General features: G+C 48.2%; 2 protein-coding genes across 3 annotated transcripts in view; both read right to left on the bottom strand.

The window, feature by feature from the left end:
- Positions 1-387: 387 nt before the first annotated feature.
- Positions 388-16,116, bottom strand: si:dkey-32e23.4 (dynamin-1-like protein). 2 transcript variants are annotated; one of them, XM_056591867.1, is made up of 18 exons: positions 15,885-16,116; positions 15,293-15,403; positions 14,861-15,002; positions 14,564-14,602; positions 14,021-14,067; positions 13,869-13,940; positions 13,221-13,307; positions 12,287-12,449; positions 11,870-11,990; positions 10,156-10,494; positions 8,660-8,780; positions 7,165-7,320; positions 5,011-5,100; positions 4,764-4,862; positions 4,051-4,167; positions 3,845-3,954; positions 2,393-2,552; positions 388-2,253 (listed from the first exon to the last, which is right to left on the bottom strand). In XM_056591867.1, exons 2-18 carry the CDS (start codon positions 15,392-15,394, stop codon positions 2,197-2,199), a joined length of 2,022 nt encoding a protein of 673 aa, XP_056447842.1. In that variant the 5' UTR covers positions 15,395-15,403; positions 15,885-16,116; the 3' UTR covers positions 388-2,196. The 2 variants fall into 2 exon arrangements, with proteins under 2 accessions (XP_056447842.1, XP_056447841.1); XM_056591866.1 differs by lacking the exon at positions 14,564-14,602.
- A 199-nt stretch (positions 16,117-16,315) lies between these two features.
- ubl4a (ubiquitin like 4A) overlaps positions 16,316-16,546 on the bottom strand; it is a 2,119-nt gene continuing 1,888 nt past the window's right edge. Inside the window, exon 4 of the mRNA XM_056591872.1 lies at positions 16,316-16,546. This exon is cut by the window's right edge and continues 372 nt beyond it. The gene's annotated coding sequence lies outside the window, so the exon portion shown is untranslated.

Here is a 16,546-nt window from a genome sequence, read left to right as displayed (position 1 = left end):
GTTATATACCCACCTCTACAAAATCCGCCTTTCATAGAGGTATCCATCCTGACTGACCCTCCATCCCAGACGCAGTGCAAGGAGAGAACAGATCCCTCTCCCCCTCGAAACCTAGAGGAGTCTTCGTGTGTGTGTGTTTGTGTGTGTGACCATTCGTAGGTCTATTTTTCTCTCGGCGATCAATGAAGGCCACACAGAGGCCTTCAGGAGCCAGGCGTGACGGTGACCTCGGTGTGATGTCAGGGACGCAGCGTGGGGACGGAGGGACGCAGCGTGTCCCATCGTCATAGTGATTGGACCCAGGGTTGTGGTGGCTGACGTGGTGGTGTTTGACAAGGGTGGTGAGGTGTGGATGAAGGGAAAGTGGAGGCTCAGGCTGATGTTTTCACTATTTATTGAGGTCCTCCTCCTCCCCTGAGGGCCCCTCCGTCCTCAGACACATTTCACAAATATTGGCAGGCAAGAACTTTTCAGGCAGTTGACAAAGTGACAGGCGTCATTTAAATAACATAACAGGTACACGGTTAACACACACACACATCCTCACATGCACAAACACATCACATGCACTCACACACACACGTTGGGCTGAACCCCAGGCCAGCTGGATGGTGTTGCGCCAGGGGGGGGGGGGCGGTGATCCCAGACCAGCCAGCGACGCCGCCGCGGTCTTGTTAGGGCCAGTCTCTCCTTGACGTGGGATGGGTTCTCAAACCCTGCTTTTGCTTATTAGAACAAAATGACTGAGGCCGAATGCGGCTGCCAACCCACAGAGACCCCCCTTGTTGCTACCTGAAAGCCAGAGGGACGGAGAGGCACAGTCATCGAGAGCAGACCCCTCACGCTACGATACACCGAGCCACAGGAACGAGCGCCCCAGCCAGCTGCAATCGCATTTGAATTAAAGGTTAGGATTGCCATGAGAGGGGAGTGGAGTTGGAGACGTGAGGGAGCGTGCAGGAGGTGGATCGGGGACAGAGTCTCTCTGCCGCTCAGGGCCACTGGAACAGTCAATCACAGGAGCGTTTCCTCCAGCCCCCCCCCTGGGTCCCAGGAAGGACACGGCGAGGGAGCGGGCAAGGGGCGAGGGAGGAAAGGTCGGGTAATGGAACCGGAAAATAATGTGTTCACTGAAGTCCGGGACGTTGGCTGAGAGCAGCGCGCACACACACACACACACACACACACACACACACCCGAGTATCACTCCTGTAATAGAATTGCTTTTTATGTGCAAGTTACCCACTACCATCATACCACTTTTAATTCCTGCTTGTGAGCAGACTGGCAGGCAGGCACGCACACACACACACACACACACACACACACACACACACACACACACACACACACACACACACACACACACACACACACACACACACACACACACACACACACACACACACACACACGTTACCCCCGTGGGCGAGTTTAATCACCTCGTTCAAATATTAGGCTGCGCACTAATCTGCGAGGACAATGCGACACTGGCGGACCAGAGCGGAGGCTATTCAGACAAGTGGGGAAGAAGAAACCTGATTTGGGTTGTAATGACAGGGCTCAGAGAGTCTCTCGCTGGGTCGCTCCTTGGCGGAAAACTGATGACAGAAATCGATTGCGGCGGTCTTCCTTCCAGTCCCTCGGGGAGCGGCTGGTACCGCGCTGCTCTCTCTCTCTGGGGCGTTCTCCCCAAGTCTCCGTCCAGAAGACATCATGATCCCAAGCACCTCCAATAAAGAAACACTCAGCTGCACACTCTTTCTGACACTGATTTTCTCCGACCCGACACAGGGATGATTCCCCCACTCCGTAATTAACGCGACATCGCTAGCGACGTCCTCAGAGGGTCATCCTCGGAACGCACAAATTATTTGGGCTTTTGGCAGCATAATGAAAGACTCCTCAGAACAAGAGACGGCGGCACAGGGCAGCGCCTCGTTACTGAGGGTCTCCATGACAACAAGGAATCCACCGTGTGACAAGAGGACCCGGCAACAGCTGGCAGGAGGGAAACATAAACTCTGTACGCGCATCGGCCATTAGTCCATGACAGAACACACACACACACACACACACACACACACACACACACACACACACACACACACACACACACACACACACACACACACACACACACACACACACACACACACACACACACACACACACACACACACTGTCTCCTGAGGGCTACCACAGATGTGTCTCCCGGATTTCAGAGATGATGTTGTTGGCTTTTTGAAGTGCCTGAGGTAAAAAACAAAACAAAAAGAAGAGAAAAACAACATGTGAGAAAGATGACACAGACAACAAAGTCAGAAAGCAGGATGGGAGCGGGGAGCGGCAGGGTGGGGGTGAGACCCTGGTGGGTCTAGGGGGGCCTTACCTCCAGCATGTGGGCCACCTCGTCCCGCTGCTGGGCCGTGTCGGCGGACTCCACCAGCAGCTGGTGCATCAGGGTCTGCTTGTAGAGCTGTCCCACCAGCTCGCTCTGCAGACGCTCCTTCACAAAGTTCACCAGGAAGTGCATCACCGCCTTGGGCACGCTGCGGGGGGAACACAGGGTCAGACTGGCCCTGTTCCCACCTGGGGCGGGGGGTTAATGCTAGTGAAGGCTAGCCTTGTGATGGGGGTTAATGCTAGCCTCGTGAGGCCATGGGGGTTAATGCTAGTGAAGGCTAGCCTTGTGAGGCCGTGGGGGTTAATGCTAGTGATGGCTAGCCTTGTGAGGCCATGGGGGTTAATGCTAGTGAAGGCTAGCCTTGTGAGGCCATGGGGGTTAATGCTAGTGAAGGCTAGCCTCGTGAGGCCATGGGGGTTAATGCTAGTGAAGGCTAGCCTTGTGAGGCCATGGGGGTTAATGCTAGTGAAGGCTAGCCTCGTGAGGCCATGGGGGTTAATGCTAGTGAAGGCTAGCCTCGTGAGGCCGTGGGGGTTAATGCTAGTGAAGGCTAGCCTTGTGAGGCGGTGGGGGTTAATGCTAGTGAAGGCTAGCCTTGTGAGGCCGTGGGGGTTAATGCTAGTGAAGGCTAGCCTTGTGAGGCCATGGGGGTTAATGCTAGTGAAGGCTAGCCTCGTGAGGCCCTGGGGGTTAATGCTAGTGAAGGCTAGCCTTGTGAGGCCGTGGGGGTTAATGCTAGTGAAGGCTAGCCTTGTGAGGCCGTGGGGGTTAATGCTAGTGAAGGCTAGCCTTGTGAGGCGGTGGGGGTTAATGCTAGTGAATGGCCTCCCCCTGAAAGCCTTATCCATGAATACAAAACTCCCGGACCAATGGCAGGCTGGGTGGGGCAGCGCCGCAGTTGGCCACATTAAGAACCAGCGGCTGTAGCCGCGGTAAGTGGAGCAATCTACGGAGCCATCACAACCGCTTTTATCCTGAAACCGTTTGGAAAGATGAACAGAAAACTGCACGGAAGCCTTTCCTTGGATGACAATATGTTTTTTGCTTTACTTCCAACCCAATTCTGCAAACTCAAGGGAGGCATTCTGATTGGCTGGGGTTTTTTGTGCAATGAAAAGGAATATTTGGAAATCAATTGCTACCCAGCCAAGGCCGGACTGAAATTCATTATTAAACGCAAAGTGAATCTCTGATGCTCTCACTGGGCTAGGTTCATGTGCTTGTGATGTTCTAAGATGTTTTCGAGGCATCCACCAAAAGGCATCGCATATATGCCTTTGGACACATAATATCAGAAGGGGGTTTCAATACTCAAACACTTAAAATGTGAGTGACATAACGAGATACATCTTCATTCCTCTTCGAGTCACATTTGTGTCCAATGTGGAAGCAGTTTCAGGGGAGGTGGATTCAGGGTGCGAGTACGGTTGGGCCGACCTGTCTTGGATGCTTTTGCGCACGATGAGAAAGTAGGACTTGATCAATCGCTGGATGACCTCACAGTCCCTCTGCTCCCTGGTGGTCAGCCTGCGGGAGGGGGGCAGGGCCTGTTGGGTAGGGGTGGGGGACAGGGTAAGTGTTTGGGCAGCGGTGATAGATTATGGGCCAGGTAGCAGAGCTCTGCCGGGGGGGTGCGTGCTCACCGTGTCTAGGAGGTTAATAGCTTGGCCCTTACTGGGGCTGCCAAACCCGGAGGAAGGGGCTCTCTCCTCCACCGCCCGGTCGTCCTTCCAGCGCTTGCCTCCGTCAAGACCCTCGGCCTGGTGGGGGAGGAGGAGGAGGAGGTGAGCCATGAGACTAATTAATTCAAGAAAGATAGCCAATAGTATTTCATCAATTACATTTGTCGCATGGACTGTGCTGATGGATTGTGTTATTGAGTGTTGTTTATGATGTTCTTTGTTCATCCGAGTTTTACATGTGCTGCCCCGTGTGACTCATGTTGTTGTTTTTCTTGTGTTGTTGTCTATTATTTGCCCTACGGGGAGAATAAAGTGGAACTTGAACCCACACTTTAACTTGAGGAGGACGTTGAGAAGGTCAACAGAATCATGGGCTGCTTTCGAAACAACGTTTTGAACAAAACAGAACAAAATATTTATTTATTTATGAATTTTTTCCACAATGTCTTGTTTTTTTAAACGATTTATGATGACTATATGCTCTGTAAGGTGACCTTGGGTGTCTTGAAAGGCGCCTCTAAATTAAATGTATTATTATTATTATTATTATTAAAAGTCCTTGCAAAATGACCTTTTGAGTTCACGGCCAGAACTGCATAAAAGTAAAGAAAGCCAGAGAGCTGCCCTGTGCAGGCCTGATCACTGAGATCTGAAGGTAGACAGAGGAGGACAACCTGCTGACTGTTGACGGAGGCGGAGACCTGCGCGGCGTCGCTGAAGTCAGGGTGCTTGGTGTTGATGTACGCCAGCTCTATGGCAACCAAGTGATGGACCTGGAAAACAACAACAACAACAACAGGGTTTCTGTCGGCGCCGTCGGCAGGGCAGAGGACACACTCACGAGCATTGTGGTGCAGCAGATGCTGGCGTTGCGAGACGAGAGGCAGGCAGACAGCCGGCGCTCCTGCGGCCGTCCATTACCATTTCATTAGTGACGGGCAGGCGCTTCCTCAGCAGGGCCGTCACCACCTCCACGATGGAGTCGTGCAGCTTGGGGAAACGCAGCAGCTCCTGATGACCACAAGACAACATCTCAACCAACATGTCAGACCCAGGATCAGAGCACAGAATGTCACGCATAACGGGGAATTAATACCCATAACACGTTACCAGAGCCAAGGGCAATGATTTCATTTGAATATAATTAGTTGATTTTATTGTGATGTGAAATTGAAGATAAACCAGATATTAGCTGTAAGTAGCACATCGTCAACATTATTATAATTGCCACATTTTCAAAGGATCCACTTGATTATTTTCCAATTACCCAGATTCAGATGACAGGCAATACTCATTTTATTTTCTCTGTCGGCAAACAGCACGATAAAACTGGGTTAGCCTTTACAAGAGTTAGCCAAAATCAATAGAGGTAGATGAGGCCGATTAGCTCCATCAGTGAAGGTAAGATACACCTTTCCAGTCCCTTTCTCTACACACTTGTCATGTCATGTTGGGTTATTTAGACATGCTTTTTTAATGTATCGATACGAAACGTTGTTGACCAGCTTACAAATACACTATTACCGGCCATATTCTGACCGCACTCCTGACAGTAAAAGCAATGCGTTCCATAATGCACTGCGTAATAATAAAATGTTATATAGATGAGTCAGCATTTAATTAATTTGTGTGACGGAAACAACTATATTTCATGGATACATTTAAAGTTTATTCATTTATTTAAATAAATTATGATAGAAACGTTTAAAAACACATGCTACACATACGCCATACTGCACTTGCGCTACTGTGCTGTAGCCTGTGATTGGTCGAAGGTCACTGTACTGTAGCTACTGTGCTAGCTGGTCCAAGGTCAGCCTTTGGGCTAAACTAATTTAGCCCAAATGGGAAGCATATGAAGGGGGCGTGTCACGATACCTGTCAATCAATATTGAATGGAAGCTTACGCTACTCCGCTTGGGCTGAATACATTTAGCCCATTCATCAGCCCATTCACAGGAAAAAACCCAAGATGTATCATACATCCTGGGTTTTTCTGTCACTTTTTGGTGCTGTTGCTGCTTTAGGTTCTACCAAAATATAAAACAATATGTTCTACGGTTTTTAATAATATTTTTTCATTTTTACTGTAGAAGGTAGGGAGGGCTTAGCCCTGTTAGCCCATTAATACCAGCCGTCCCTGCATCTTTCTAGATTCTCCTCACTCATCTCTTGTTGACCAGCAACTCCAAAATGAGCGAGAGGACTTTTTGTCGTTTTAAGATTGACTTTACTTTGGAGGAGCTGGCAATGAAGTATTCCTCCTCACGTCATTGAGGGAGCTAATCACTCTCATCTGCCTTCATTGATTTTGGCTCACTTAGGTTAGCTCGGTCGGATCGAGGACAACAACAATGGCACGACGCTTCTGTTAAACTACGAGTGAGAGGACACTGGCAGTCTTCACACCTGTGTGCTGTGGGAGTAGCTGTATGACCTATGACCTTTGTGCTATAGGAGGAGCTGTATGACCTCTGACCTGTGTGCTGCAGTTGGAGCAGGGTGACCTCTGACCTGTGTGCTGCAGTTGGAGCAGGGTGACCTCTGACCTGTGTGCTGTAGGAGGAGCAGTGTGACCTCTGACCTGTGTGCTGTAGGAGGAGCTGGGTGACCTCTGACCTGTGTGCTGTAGGAGGAGCAGGGTGACCTCTGACCTGTGTGCTGTAGGAGGAGCTGGGTGACCTCTGACCTGTGTGCTGCAGGAGGAGCAGGGTGACCTCTGACCTGTGTGCTCTAGGAGGAGGTGGGTGACCTCTGACCTGTGTGCTGTATGAGGAGCTGGGTGACCTCTGACCTGTGTGCTGTAGGAGGAGCAGGGTGACCTCTGACCTGTGTGCTGTAGGAGGAGCAGGGTGACCTCTGACCTGTGTGCTGTAGGAGGAGCTGGGGTGACCTCTGACCTGTGTGCTGTAGGAGGAGCAGGGTGACCTCTGACCTGTGTGCTGTATGAGGAGCTCAGTGACCTCTGACCTGTGTGCTGTAGGAGGAGCAGGTTGACCTCTGACCTCTGTGCTGTAGGAGGAGCAGGGTGACCTCTGACCTCTGTGCTGTAGGAGGAGCAGGGTGACCTCTGACCTGTGTGCTGTAGGAGGAGCAGTGCTGGATGATCCTCTGCAGCTCCTCGTGGACCAGCTCCACGCAGCGCAGGCTGGGCTCCTCCAGCCTCTTGATCTGTCGCTTCACCAGCAGCTCAAAGGAGATCTCAGGCACGAAGAGCGCTGGCCGCGGACCCTGTGAGTGACCACACACACACACACACACACACACACACACACACACACACACACACACACACACACACACACACACACACACACACACACACACACACACACACACACACACACACACACACACACACACACACACACACAGTCAGGGGGGAGGGGTGGTTGGGATGCATAGGGATGGAAGGCAGGAGGAGGGATGAAGACCTGGATCATCCTCTCAAACATGTGTGCTAGAGTTAGGTAGGAGATGGACATTTCCTCCTGGCCATTTTTAAAAACCGATAAAACCTCTCGCCATACAGAACCCTAAAGAAACCCAACGTGTATAATTAAGCCACAGCGCAACTGCTCAGGGTCTACTCCCAATGCGCTCCTCCGGTCTCTCTCCATCACAGGGTAGCGGCACCACGTTCCTCCTTCGCGTTTCATACATTATAAAGACATTTCCAGACCTAGTGTGCGGCTACTAGGCATGTGTGAGGGATCGACTAGCGATGAATTACCAGTGTGACCTTCGTAAGCCATTCATAACATTGTGTTAGCATGCTGGGCCTGTGAGCCGAGAGGAATCATCAAATCAGCATTACACCAGCGCTGCCTCAAACGGTGGATTGTCACGGTTTGCCCGGGAGATGGATTGGAGCTCCAGCTTCAGAACAGTAATAACTACATTTTTCATGTTTTGTTTTTCATTATCTGTATGTATGCCGATAAAGTTTGAGACATCGTTTTACTGTCACACTCATCTTAACAGCTTTTAAGGTCGTTGAGTAAGAAAGAAATTGCAACACTTTATACCTCGCTTTCATCAAGATTTATGGAGCATAACTTTATGCCGGTTCGACTAAAAGACATATAGGTAGCGCTGATTAAAAAGTAGGAAACTTCTTGCAAGGGGATCTTGCATTCAATTTATGATTCTGAATGAACACATTAAACACATTAGACACATGCAGGATGCATCCATCTTGTTGCGCGTGTTTCACCTTCATCTTTATCTACTCTGAATGCCTGCAATCTGACTTTGAAATGTTCCCAGACATGGGCTGTGGCATTTTGTGTTTGGCTAGATCCATGGCGGTGATATTTAATCACCATCATAGGCTCGTGCCTCGTGCCGCCCACTGATTGGCTTGCGTCAGATCAAATTCTCTGGCCTCAGATGACAGCAGTGTTCAGTGAGCAGACCCCAGATCAGCGGCAATTAGAGAAATGTGTGTGTAAAGAATTAAACAAGCGCTTATAATGAGACATATACATTTAAATATATAAAAATAATCAGCCAACCCTGCATCGCGTTAGAAATTAGGTGAAGGGTGCAGGGAGGGGGCGGAGCTTACGGTGGCGTTGCGGATGGCGGTGAGGATGTCCAGCTCAGTCAAGCCCCCAAGGGGGTCGATTGACTGCAGCGTCCGGCCGAAGGTCTCATGGAAGATGTAGCAGATGCGAGCTCCCCCACAGCTGTGAGGAGAGGAGGAGAGCATCATTCGAGGTGTGGGCGGTCGAACAGTCGAAGGGCAAAGGGCGGAACGGGTCGGCTTAGCTAAGGCGGTGGAACGGCTGAGTTTTAACCGGAAGGTTGGTAGTTCGACCACCGGAGTGCTGAAGTGTCTCTGAGCAAGAGCACCTCACCCTAACTGCTCCCGACGAGCTGGCAGCGCCTTGCATGGTTGACTCCGCTGTCTGTGTGTGAATGGTTGTAAGTTGCTTTGGATAAAAGCATCTGCTAAATGCCCTAAATGTAAATGTAAGAACGGGCAGCTCGATCGACCAATAGCCACGGATAGCAAACGGCCTGGATATCATATTCTATAATCATATAAATAATATATATATGAAGCCTTCCATGGGTTTACCAATCAGGATCAATGGCCTGCTGTTACGCTCACTGTGGGAACAAATGAGTCAGGAAGGGAAGCATCCATTAGCCCTGCACCGTACCTTCCACATGTAACCACAACAACATCATTAAACATTTAAGTTCAGCTCCAATTCCATCAGAGGGAGCGGATCAGATCGATGAGGGCTATTATGATATCTGCAGTTAATTATTACTAAAGGATGTGTTCCACTCTCTGAGGTTCACGTCACCACTGCACTGCGTCCTGAGTGGAGTTGTTCCGATACCGATACCAGCATCGGAAATGTCTCTGATCCTGCCCAAAAGGCAGTATCTAGGCAGTATCGGGTATCGGCGAGTACCGAAGTCTGTGCGCCGATCCAATACCATCACGTGAGTGACTAGCTCATTCACTACACAGGCAGAGAACATCACAAACACGTGCAGCCTTATGTTGCTTACACTAACTGTTGGAAGCGGAAAATCGGGAAAATGGGAAATGCTTAATCTCCAACCTTTGAGCTACCAGGTCGGAATAAAACATGGATACTTACGCAAATGTATAATTATATTTATAAAAGATTGCTGTCAGTAAGTGAACCGACTATAGATTGCTGTCATCATGAGAGAACCCTTCAATAAGAACAAGTGCTATTAGTGGTAGCAATGCTAGATGCTGTATCGGTTTATACTCGATATAGGAATCGGTAATGGTATCGGGAAGGGAAAAATGGTATCGGAACATCTCTAGTCCCTCAATTCAATAAAATCGTATTTGTATAGCCCTTGATCCCAGGTACATTCTCAAAGGGCTTAACAGGCCATATATTTATTAAACCCCCTGACCCTAGCCCACCAGAGGGCAAGAACAACGCAGGGTGGGGGATCCCTCCTTCCAGGGATGATCAGGAGGGCAATGGGTGCCATAATTGACATACATAGATACATACATACAGGCAAAACATTTCATATTGGGGATCAAGCCTGTGAACTCACAGCTCGGTGGTCTGGATGTAGCGCGGCGTGCCCTCGATGGTGTTGCAGTAGTCACTGGCGAACTTGGTGACGATCTGCAGCAGGGTGGCGCTGTGGTCCTCCACCGGCTGGCCGTAGCCACTGAGCCGCGCCTGGTACTGCCCGCTCAGCGCCGTCACGCGGCTCTTCAGCTCCGGCAGGCAGTCGCGGATGTGGTGCATCAGCAGCCGGCTCAGCGTGCGGGCCAGGTAGCGCGAGCCGCAGCGGGCGGCCAGTGAGGGGTAGTGCCGCTGCAGGAAGGCCTGCTCACCCCGCAGGGAGTCCTCCAGGCTCTTCTGGGTGTTGATGTCATGTTGGCTCCTGGCGGGGGGGAGGGGTTTGAGAGGGACGGAGGTCAGAGGGGATAGTCGATTATCTGGATTATTCTCTTCTCCGATGCTCATATCGTCAGGTTGAATCAAACGTTTATAGCTTAGTGGAAATCTTACTGGCGGAACTATACTCTAAGGTGTATGACATCCTCCTTCAGAGGGCGGTACTATACACTAAGGTGTATCACATCCTCCTTCAGAGGGCGGTACTATACACTAAGGTGAATCACATCCTCCTTCAGAGGGCGGTACTATACACTAAGGTGAATCACATCCTCCTTCAGAGGGCGGTACTATACACTAAGGTGAATCACATCCTCCTTCAGAGGGCGGTACTATACACTAAGGTGTATCAATCACATTCTGGTCTCTTTCACCTTAATTAAAAACAAGTGCTTTTTTTATCATTTTCAAACTTAAAAACAATGACATTCCTGTAGAACCCAAAGCCCAACGTTAAACCCAAACGTTAAACACACAAAACGAATGTTAATACCGTATCGCATAATCACAGAACCGCAATATCTACATAATCATACTAAATATCCTATCAGCATTCAAAAGAAGCTGTTACCATATGGATATACAGTATATACTGTATGATTCATAGCACCACGCAATAAAAAACGGAATTCTGCACTTCAGTGGCGAGCGGGAACTTCTGACGCAAGCGAGCTGATGAAAGTTGACTTTTTAAATATCAAATATATTGTGCGTAGGCCTATATTTGTTTACCTGCTTCAAGTTGTATAGTTTAATCTTGACAGCATCTCGTTTTCCATTTGACTTGACATTTCGACCAGAATGTTGTTTTGTCCACCTTGCGGTAAAGTTCTTAATGAAAAGCGAGAATACACCAATATGTACGGTACGAAGGCGTTGATGTAAGGTGACTTTGTTGTCAGCCATAGCATTCTCAGATGGAAAGTTTTTGAAATCTTACGTGCAGCATATTATTTGCAGCAGCTTCTGGTAGAATAGTATTGGATGGATTTATCAACATTTGTCGAGAAGGCGCACTGCATCGTGGGGCAGTGGAGCGGGAAACAGCCTTTGGAGCAACCTGTCAATAATTGCAATTGCAGTTTTCTAGCGACTGGCGACCCCCGGCTCCATAGATCACAGAAACTATGCTGCTGAGAGAGTCTGATTCTACTGATGAACTGAGCTCTGGGGTGCACTGAGGAGAGCCTGGTCTATAATGACGCATTTGATGTATGTTTAATGAGATATACGAGACAACATACAGCGACGTGAATGACTTCCACCCCATTAGCCCTGACACCCCAACACAACCATCAGTGTAATCACATCTAGCTTTACGACAGTGGCTGCAGTGCTAACGGTTTCCCCCGGCGACCGACCTGTTTACGACCCCGATGATGCCCAGCCTGACGGGGATGACCCGTCCCAGCAGGACCTCCAGGGCGTCCGTCCCGGCGTCCATCAGGTCCAGCTTGCTGACCACCAGCAGCGTCCGGCGGCCTGAGACAGAGGGACGCAGCGGACGGGATCAGTACACGTGACCCCCATGGTTCTCTTAGCTAATAGTCCGCCTTATCACCGCCAGATGCAACACTTTTCTTTACAAATTAAACTGCCCCATCAGGGCATAATAATCAGGCGGTAACCGTGCCGATGGACCCATCGAGACTGGCTCGCGTAGCCATTAAGCCCATCATCCTTCGGCGTTAGCTCCCCATTACAGACCCCTTAGATGCTGTGTCAACGAGCGCCAATCAGAGAGGCCAGTCAGCCGGTCAGCGCAGAGCCAAGCCTACCTTCTGGGTCCACGTCGCGGGCCAGCTTCAGGGCCTCCGACGTGGCCAGGTCAGAGTTGGCGGGCGACACGGCCAGGATGAGGGAGTTGGGGTTGGAGATGAAGGACTGGATCATCTCGTACACCTGAGCTTCAATGTCCTCCGGTTGGTCTCCTACAGGGACCTGGGGAGGAGGGGGGGAACCTTTTAATGTCTGTGACATCACCTAGCAGACTGCGGTCTGGACTGATCAAGGCGCTCTGCGGTCCACCACACAGTACAGAGTTGTGTGTCTGTTGTCCATCACACAATACATAGTTGTGTCTATGGAAAAAAAATCTCAAGGAGTTTATGTAAATAATGTCTCTGGGCTCATTCAGTCCAAGTCAGGCAAAAAGTTCAAAACTTTTGGAGAAACGCTACCCGACGTCACGCTGCGATGGCCAATCACGTCAGCCGGCGGTCAGACTGGAATGGCTGGCCGACGTCCACATGAAGTAGAACCGTGTTTATCATGCAGCGTTTTAGCACTGTAGCATACGGCTGATTAGCGAGCAACTGTGGAGCTGGGAGAGAGACTGGTCACCCTGTGCCTCCTCTCCATAGCTGTACAGCACTGGTTTAAGTTCTCAACAGGACTTCAGAGAGACGGGCCATTAAGGGACACTCCAACATGTCCGCAGCAGTCTCACCGCTCAAATGTCTGTTTGGTCAGGAGGAGCCCTTGAGTTTATATCTCTTGCCGAAAGAGGATACCCAATGGTGCTTGAGCCTATGGCCCGCTGAAGACAGGCATTATCAGTATTACGACTGGTTTCAGTGGCATATCTCTATCGCCAAAGAGAACAACATGGATATCTTTGAGATCTCCACTTTAAATGTAGTTCAACATATATGTTTAACACATATTGGATGTTTTGGGCTGTAATATGATTGCAGGTAGGATGAGGTGTACCTTAGTTATACCGGGTAAATCGACCAACGTCAGATTCAGGACTTTGGGCGAGAAGATTTTCAAATGGATGGGTTCAGGACTGATTCCCTGAAGGACAAACAAGGAGAACATCTGTTACATTGCGGTTGTTAAATGATTAAAGCATCTGGCAGGTTGGAATCCTGATTAATTAACACAGGGAACGTATGAGGCAAATCGATGGGAAGATTTCATGTTGAAGCTCAGATATCCCAGCTAGACTCATTTTAGAAACATAACGTGCATGCACACCAACATACTGAATTTGACACTAACGCATCACAAGGGGCATACAACACGTGACACGCCAGCGCTTCTTGAAGCGTGCTGATTGACGACCTCTCGCAGAGTGACATCTTCTCAGACAAGGCCGGGTCAGCCCCCTGCTGCTTTGCGTCAAGGTGCCTGCTTAGGTTTACCCCTTAGGATCTAAACGCGTTACACACGGCCCATATTACTGCATAGGTTCTCTGTTTTTAGCACTTGGCAGCCCTAACCAACGAAAACAATCCTTTGTGATTTTCTTGCCATTAGCGCACAATGTGTGCTAATAATACAATAATACAAAAAATGTGGTTGACATTTTGAACAAAAATTTGAGAAATACTTATTTTCACATCTGAACGTTACCTTATTGTCACCTGAGCTTCGTTCAGTCTCCTTTTCAATTTCGCTACGAATTTCGGCGAAATCTGAAAAGACCTTTAAAAGACGACAACAAATCATTATATTGGAGCACAACAGTGGATGGAGTTTGTTTTGTATTCCTGACATAAACACACCTGGCCCTTGCAGTGCAGGAATGTTCCCCATTCCTCAGCCTTGACACCTACACAACCAAGAGACTGCGCGTCAGTAATTAGTTAACATTAAAATTAGGTAATATGAATCACAGATAAAATATAACCGAATTGCAGGATAGAAACGAGTGGGAGCAACAGATTTTAAGGACCAGCCTGCTTCTATTAATACAATTATGAATATCTGTCTCAAACAAGCATTTGCGCAGTGCCATCAGGGGTGCATGTTTTCACAGTCCAATATCGTCCAATATCGCCTTGAGCAACACATCGCCATGAGCAACACAAACCAACGTTAGGGTTAAAAATGTGTGAGAAGATTCTCTGAGGAACAAAAAAATGGCTCGATGAAGACATCCATGTTACATTCACAGGGAGAATCTATGTTCGAATGCAGTCAAATAAAACCAGTGTTATCTTTTTAAAGGAGCAGACAATAAAATACAATTAAAAAAGTCTATGCCAATGGGGGAAAAAAAAATAATGTGCAGGATGACAACACATGCATATTGAAGAACAAGAGACCTGGATAGCTGTCCTGAGAACTTTGTTTAATCCCATTTTCTGAAAGAGGGCAAGGAGGGGAGGGAGGACGGAGGCCATTTTAGAAAGTCAAAGAAACATTTTCTTTAAGTTGTTTGCTTTTTTTCTTATATAATAATTGACTTGACCATGCAATGAGTCATCACAAGAACACATGATTCTTCCAACAGAAAAAATATTATAATTATGATATAATGAATATGATTTTATAAAACTGGATTATACACATATTAGAAACTAGCATCCATCTCCAATGCATGATCTCCCCTCCCATCATACCGTGCTCAGCCTGCCTCCTCTGCTCCAGCGGGGCCACGTTAATCAGCTGCAGCACCAGGGGCCGCCTCGTCACGATCCCGGACCCCCGGGGCAGGAAGTCCCTACCGACCAGGCTCTCCAACACAGAGCTCTTTCCACTGCTCTGTTCTCACAGACGTACAAACACAGCAGTACAGTACAGAGAGCGTTAGGACGCAGAAGTAATGCACTCAGTCGTGGTTCAGTGACCTGTCTAATGGACACTCTAGATTAACGGTTTCCAGTTAACGGTTTTACTACTATTTTTGTATCCTTGTTATTCTACAATCACAATAGTTCTTATGGTTTACTCTGCTGTTTAAGTGATGATGTCACAAGATGTGTGATAGATAGAGGTTAGGTTTACATGAACAGTGATCATGGAGAGAAAGTGTAGCATTGTAGAGTATTGACCTGTGATCCCACCACCACTATCTGAGGGAGCTGGATGACATCAGTGCCAACTGTCAGGAAGACCTCTTGCAGCCGGTTGATGATGGGGATAAGGGTCTCCATATTTTCACTCTATAGGTTTTGTTTGAAAATGATAAAAATAGCACTTATACATGCTGTTGTGAACAGTCAGAGGTGATGAATATGCAACAGAAACATTAACACTTGTTAGACGATTACGCATTTGAAACTGTTTTTATAATCCAAAAAGCAATCGGCAGCAAGAAATCCATCTTGAAGCACTCCTTGGCGACAAGCTAAGCTTTGCAATGGGACGACGAGTCTGGTCCTGATGAGAGTAACGCCCAGTTGAACCAGCACAGCACCGTTAGGAAATACTGTATCCTTACCGCGGCCGACTGAATACTAAAGCAGGTAGAGTCAAACCCTGTCAACGTGAGTCCATGCATCAGCTCGGTGCAATGTCTTCATATCCGATAAGAATCGCAATCTGGGTGTATCGTCAGCTAACGGTCTCTAGCTTAGCTGAAGTAAATATAATGGATGCTACAAGCTTAAGCTAGTGTATAATGGTGTCCCATCATCCTCTTACCGGTCGATGTGGTTGACGAGTTCCTCCTTATTCAGCCACCTGTGACATCATATTTCCAAAAGCAAACTAGTGCCGAACAGATTGTATTATCGCAAGACAATGTCTGATTCATAAACAAGGAAGACCACCCGCAGTTGTGGGCGTCATTGGAGGAGGTGGTCCCTGAACTGTGATTGGCTGTGCTATTTGAAGATTCTCTTGGGTTGTACTGATTGGTTGCGACCTAAGTTATTTATTGATTTTTGGCGCCCTGCTTCACACAGCCTGGCTGTAGGAAAAACTATTTCCTTAAGCATGATGCACATTACTGGAATCAGAGATTTACCTCAAAGACGGTAATCGATGTACGGAAAACATTCAATGAATAATGCAACATTGCACCAGTTTAATGTCCTCTTAATTGGTTTTCAAATGTGGTTCAACAGTAAAGCAGGAATCATATCAGCGATTATTCTATTGTTTTAATGTTTGCGTATAAACATGATATTTACAATTAATACAATGTCACCAGTTAATAAACAATAGAAGCAGACCATCACCCTCTCAAACAGTGTTCACGTGAAATAATCCAACACAGAAAAAACAAATAAATATCCTACAACACGAGGCTGTCCCCTCTGAACCAAAGGGAAAAGGTTGAAGAGAAACATATTGCATGTTTT

This window comes from Gadus chalcogrammus, chromosome 6 (genome assembly GCF_026213295.1).
Source record: "Gadus chalcogrammus isolate NIFS_2021 chromosome 6, NIFS_Gcha_1.0, whole genome shotgun sequence".
Lineage (NCBI taxonomy): Eukaryota > Metazoa > Chordata > Actinopteri > Gadiformes > Gadidae > Gadus > Gadus chalcogrammus.
The sequence above is the reverse complement of the archived record's forward strand: the minus strand, read 5'-3'. Positions and strand labels throughout refer to the sequence as shown.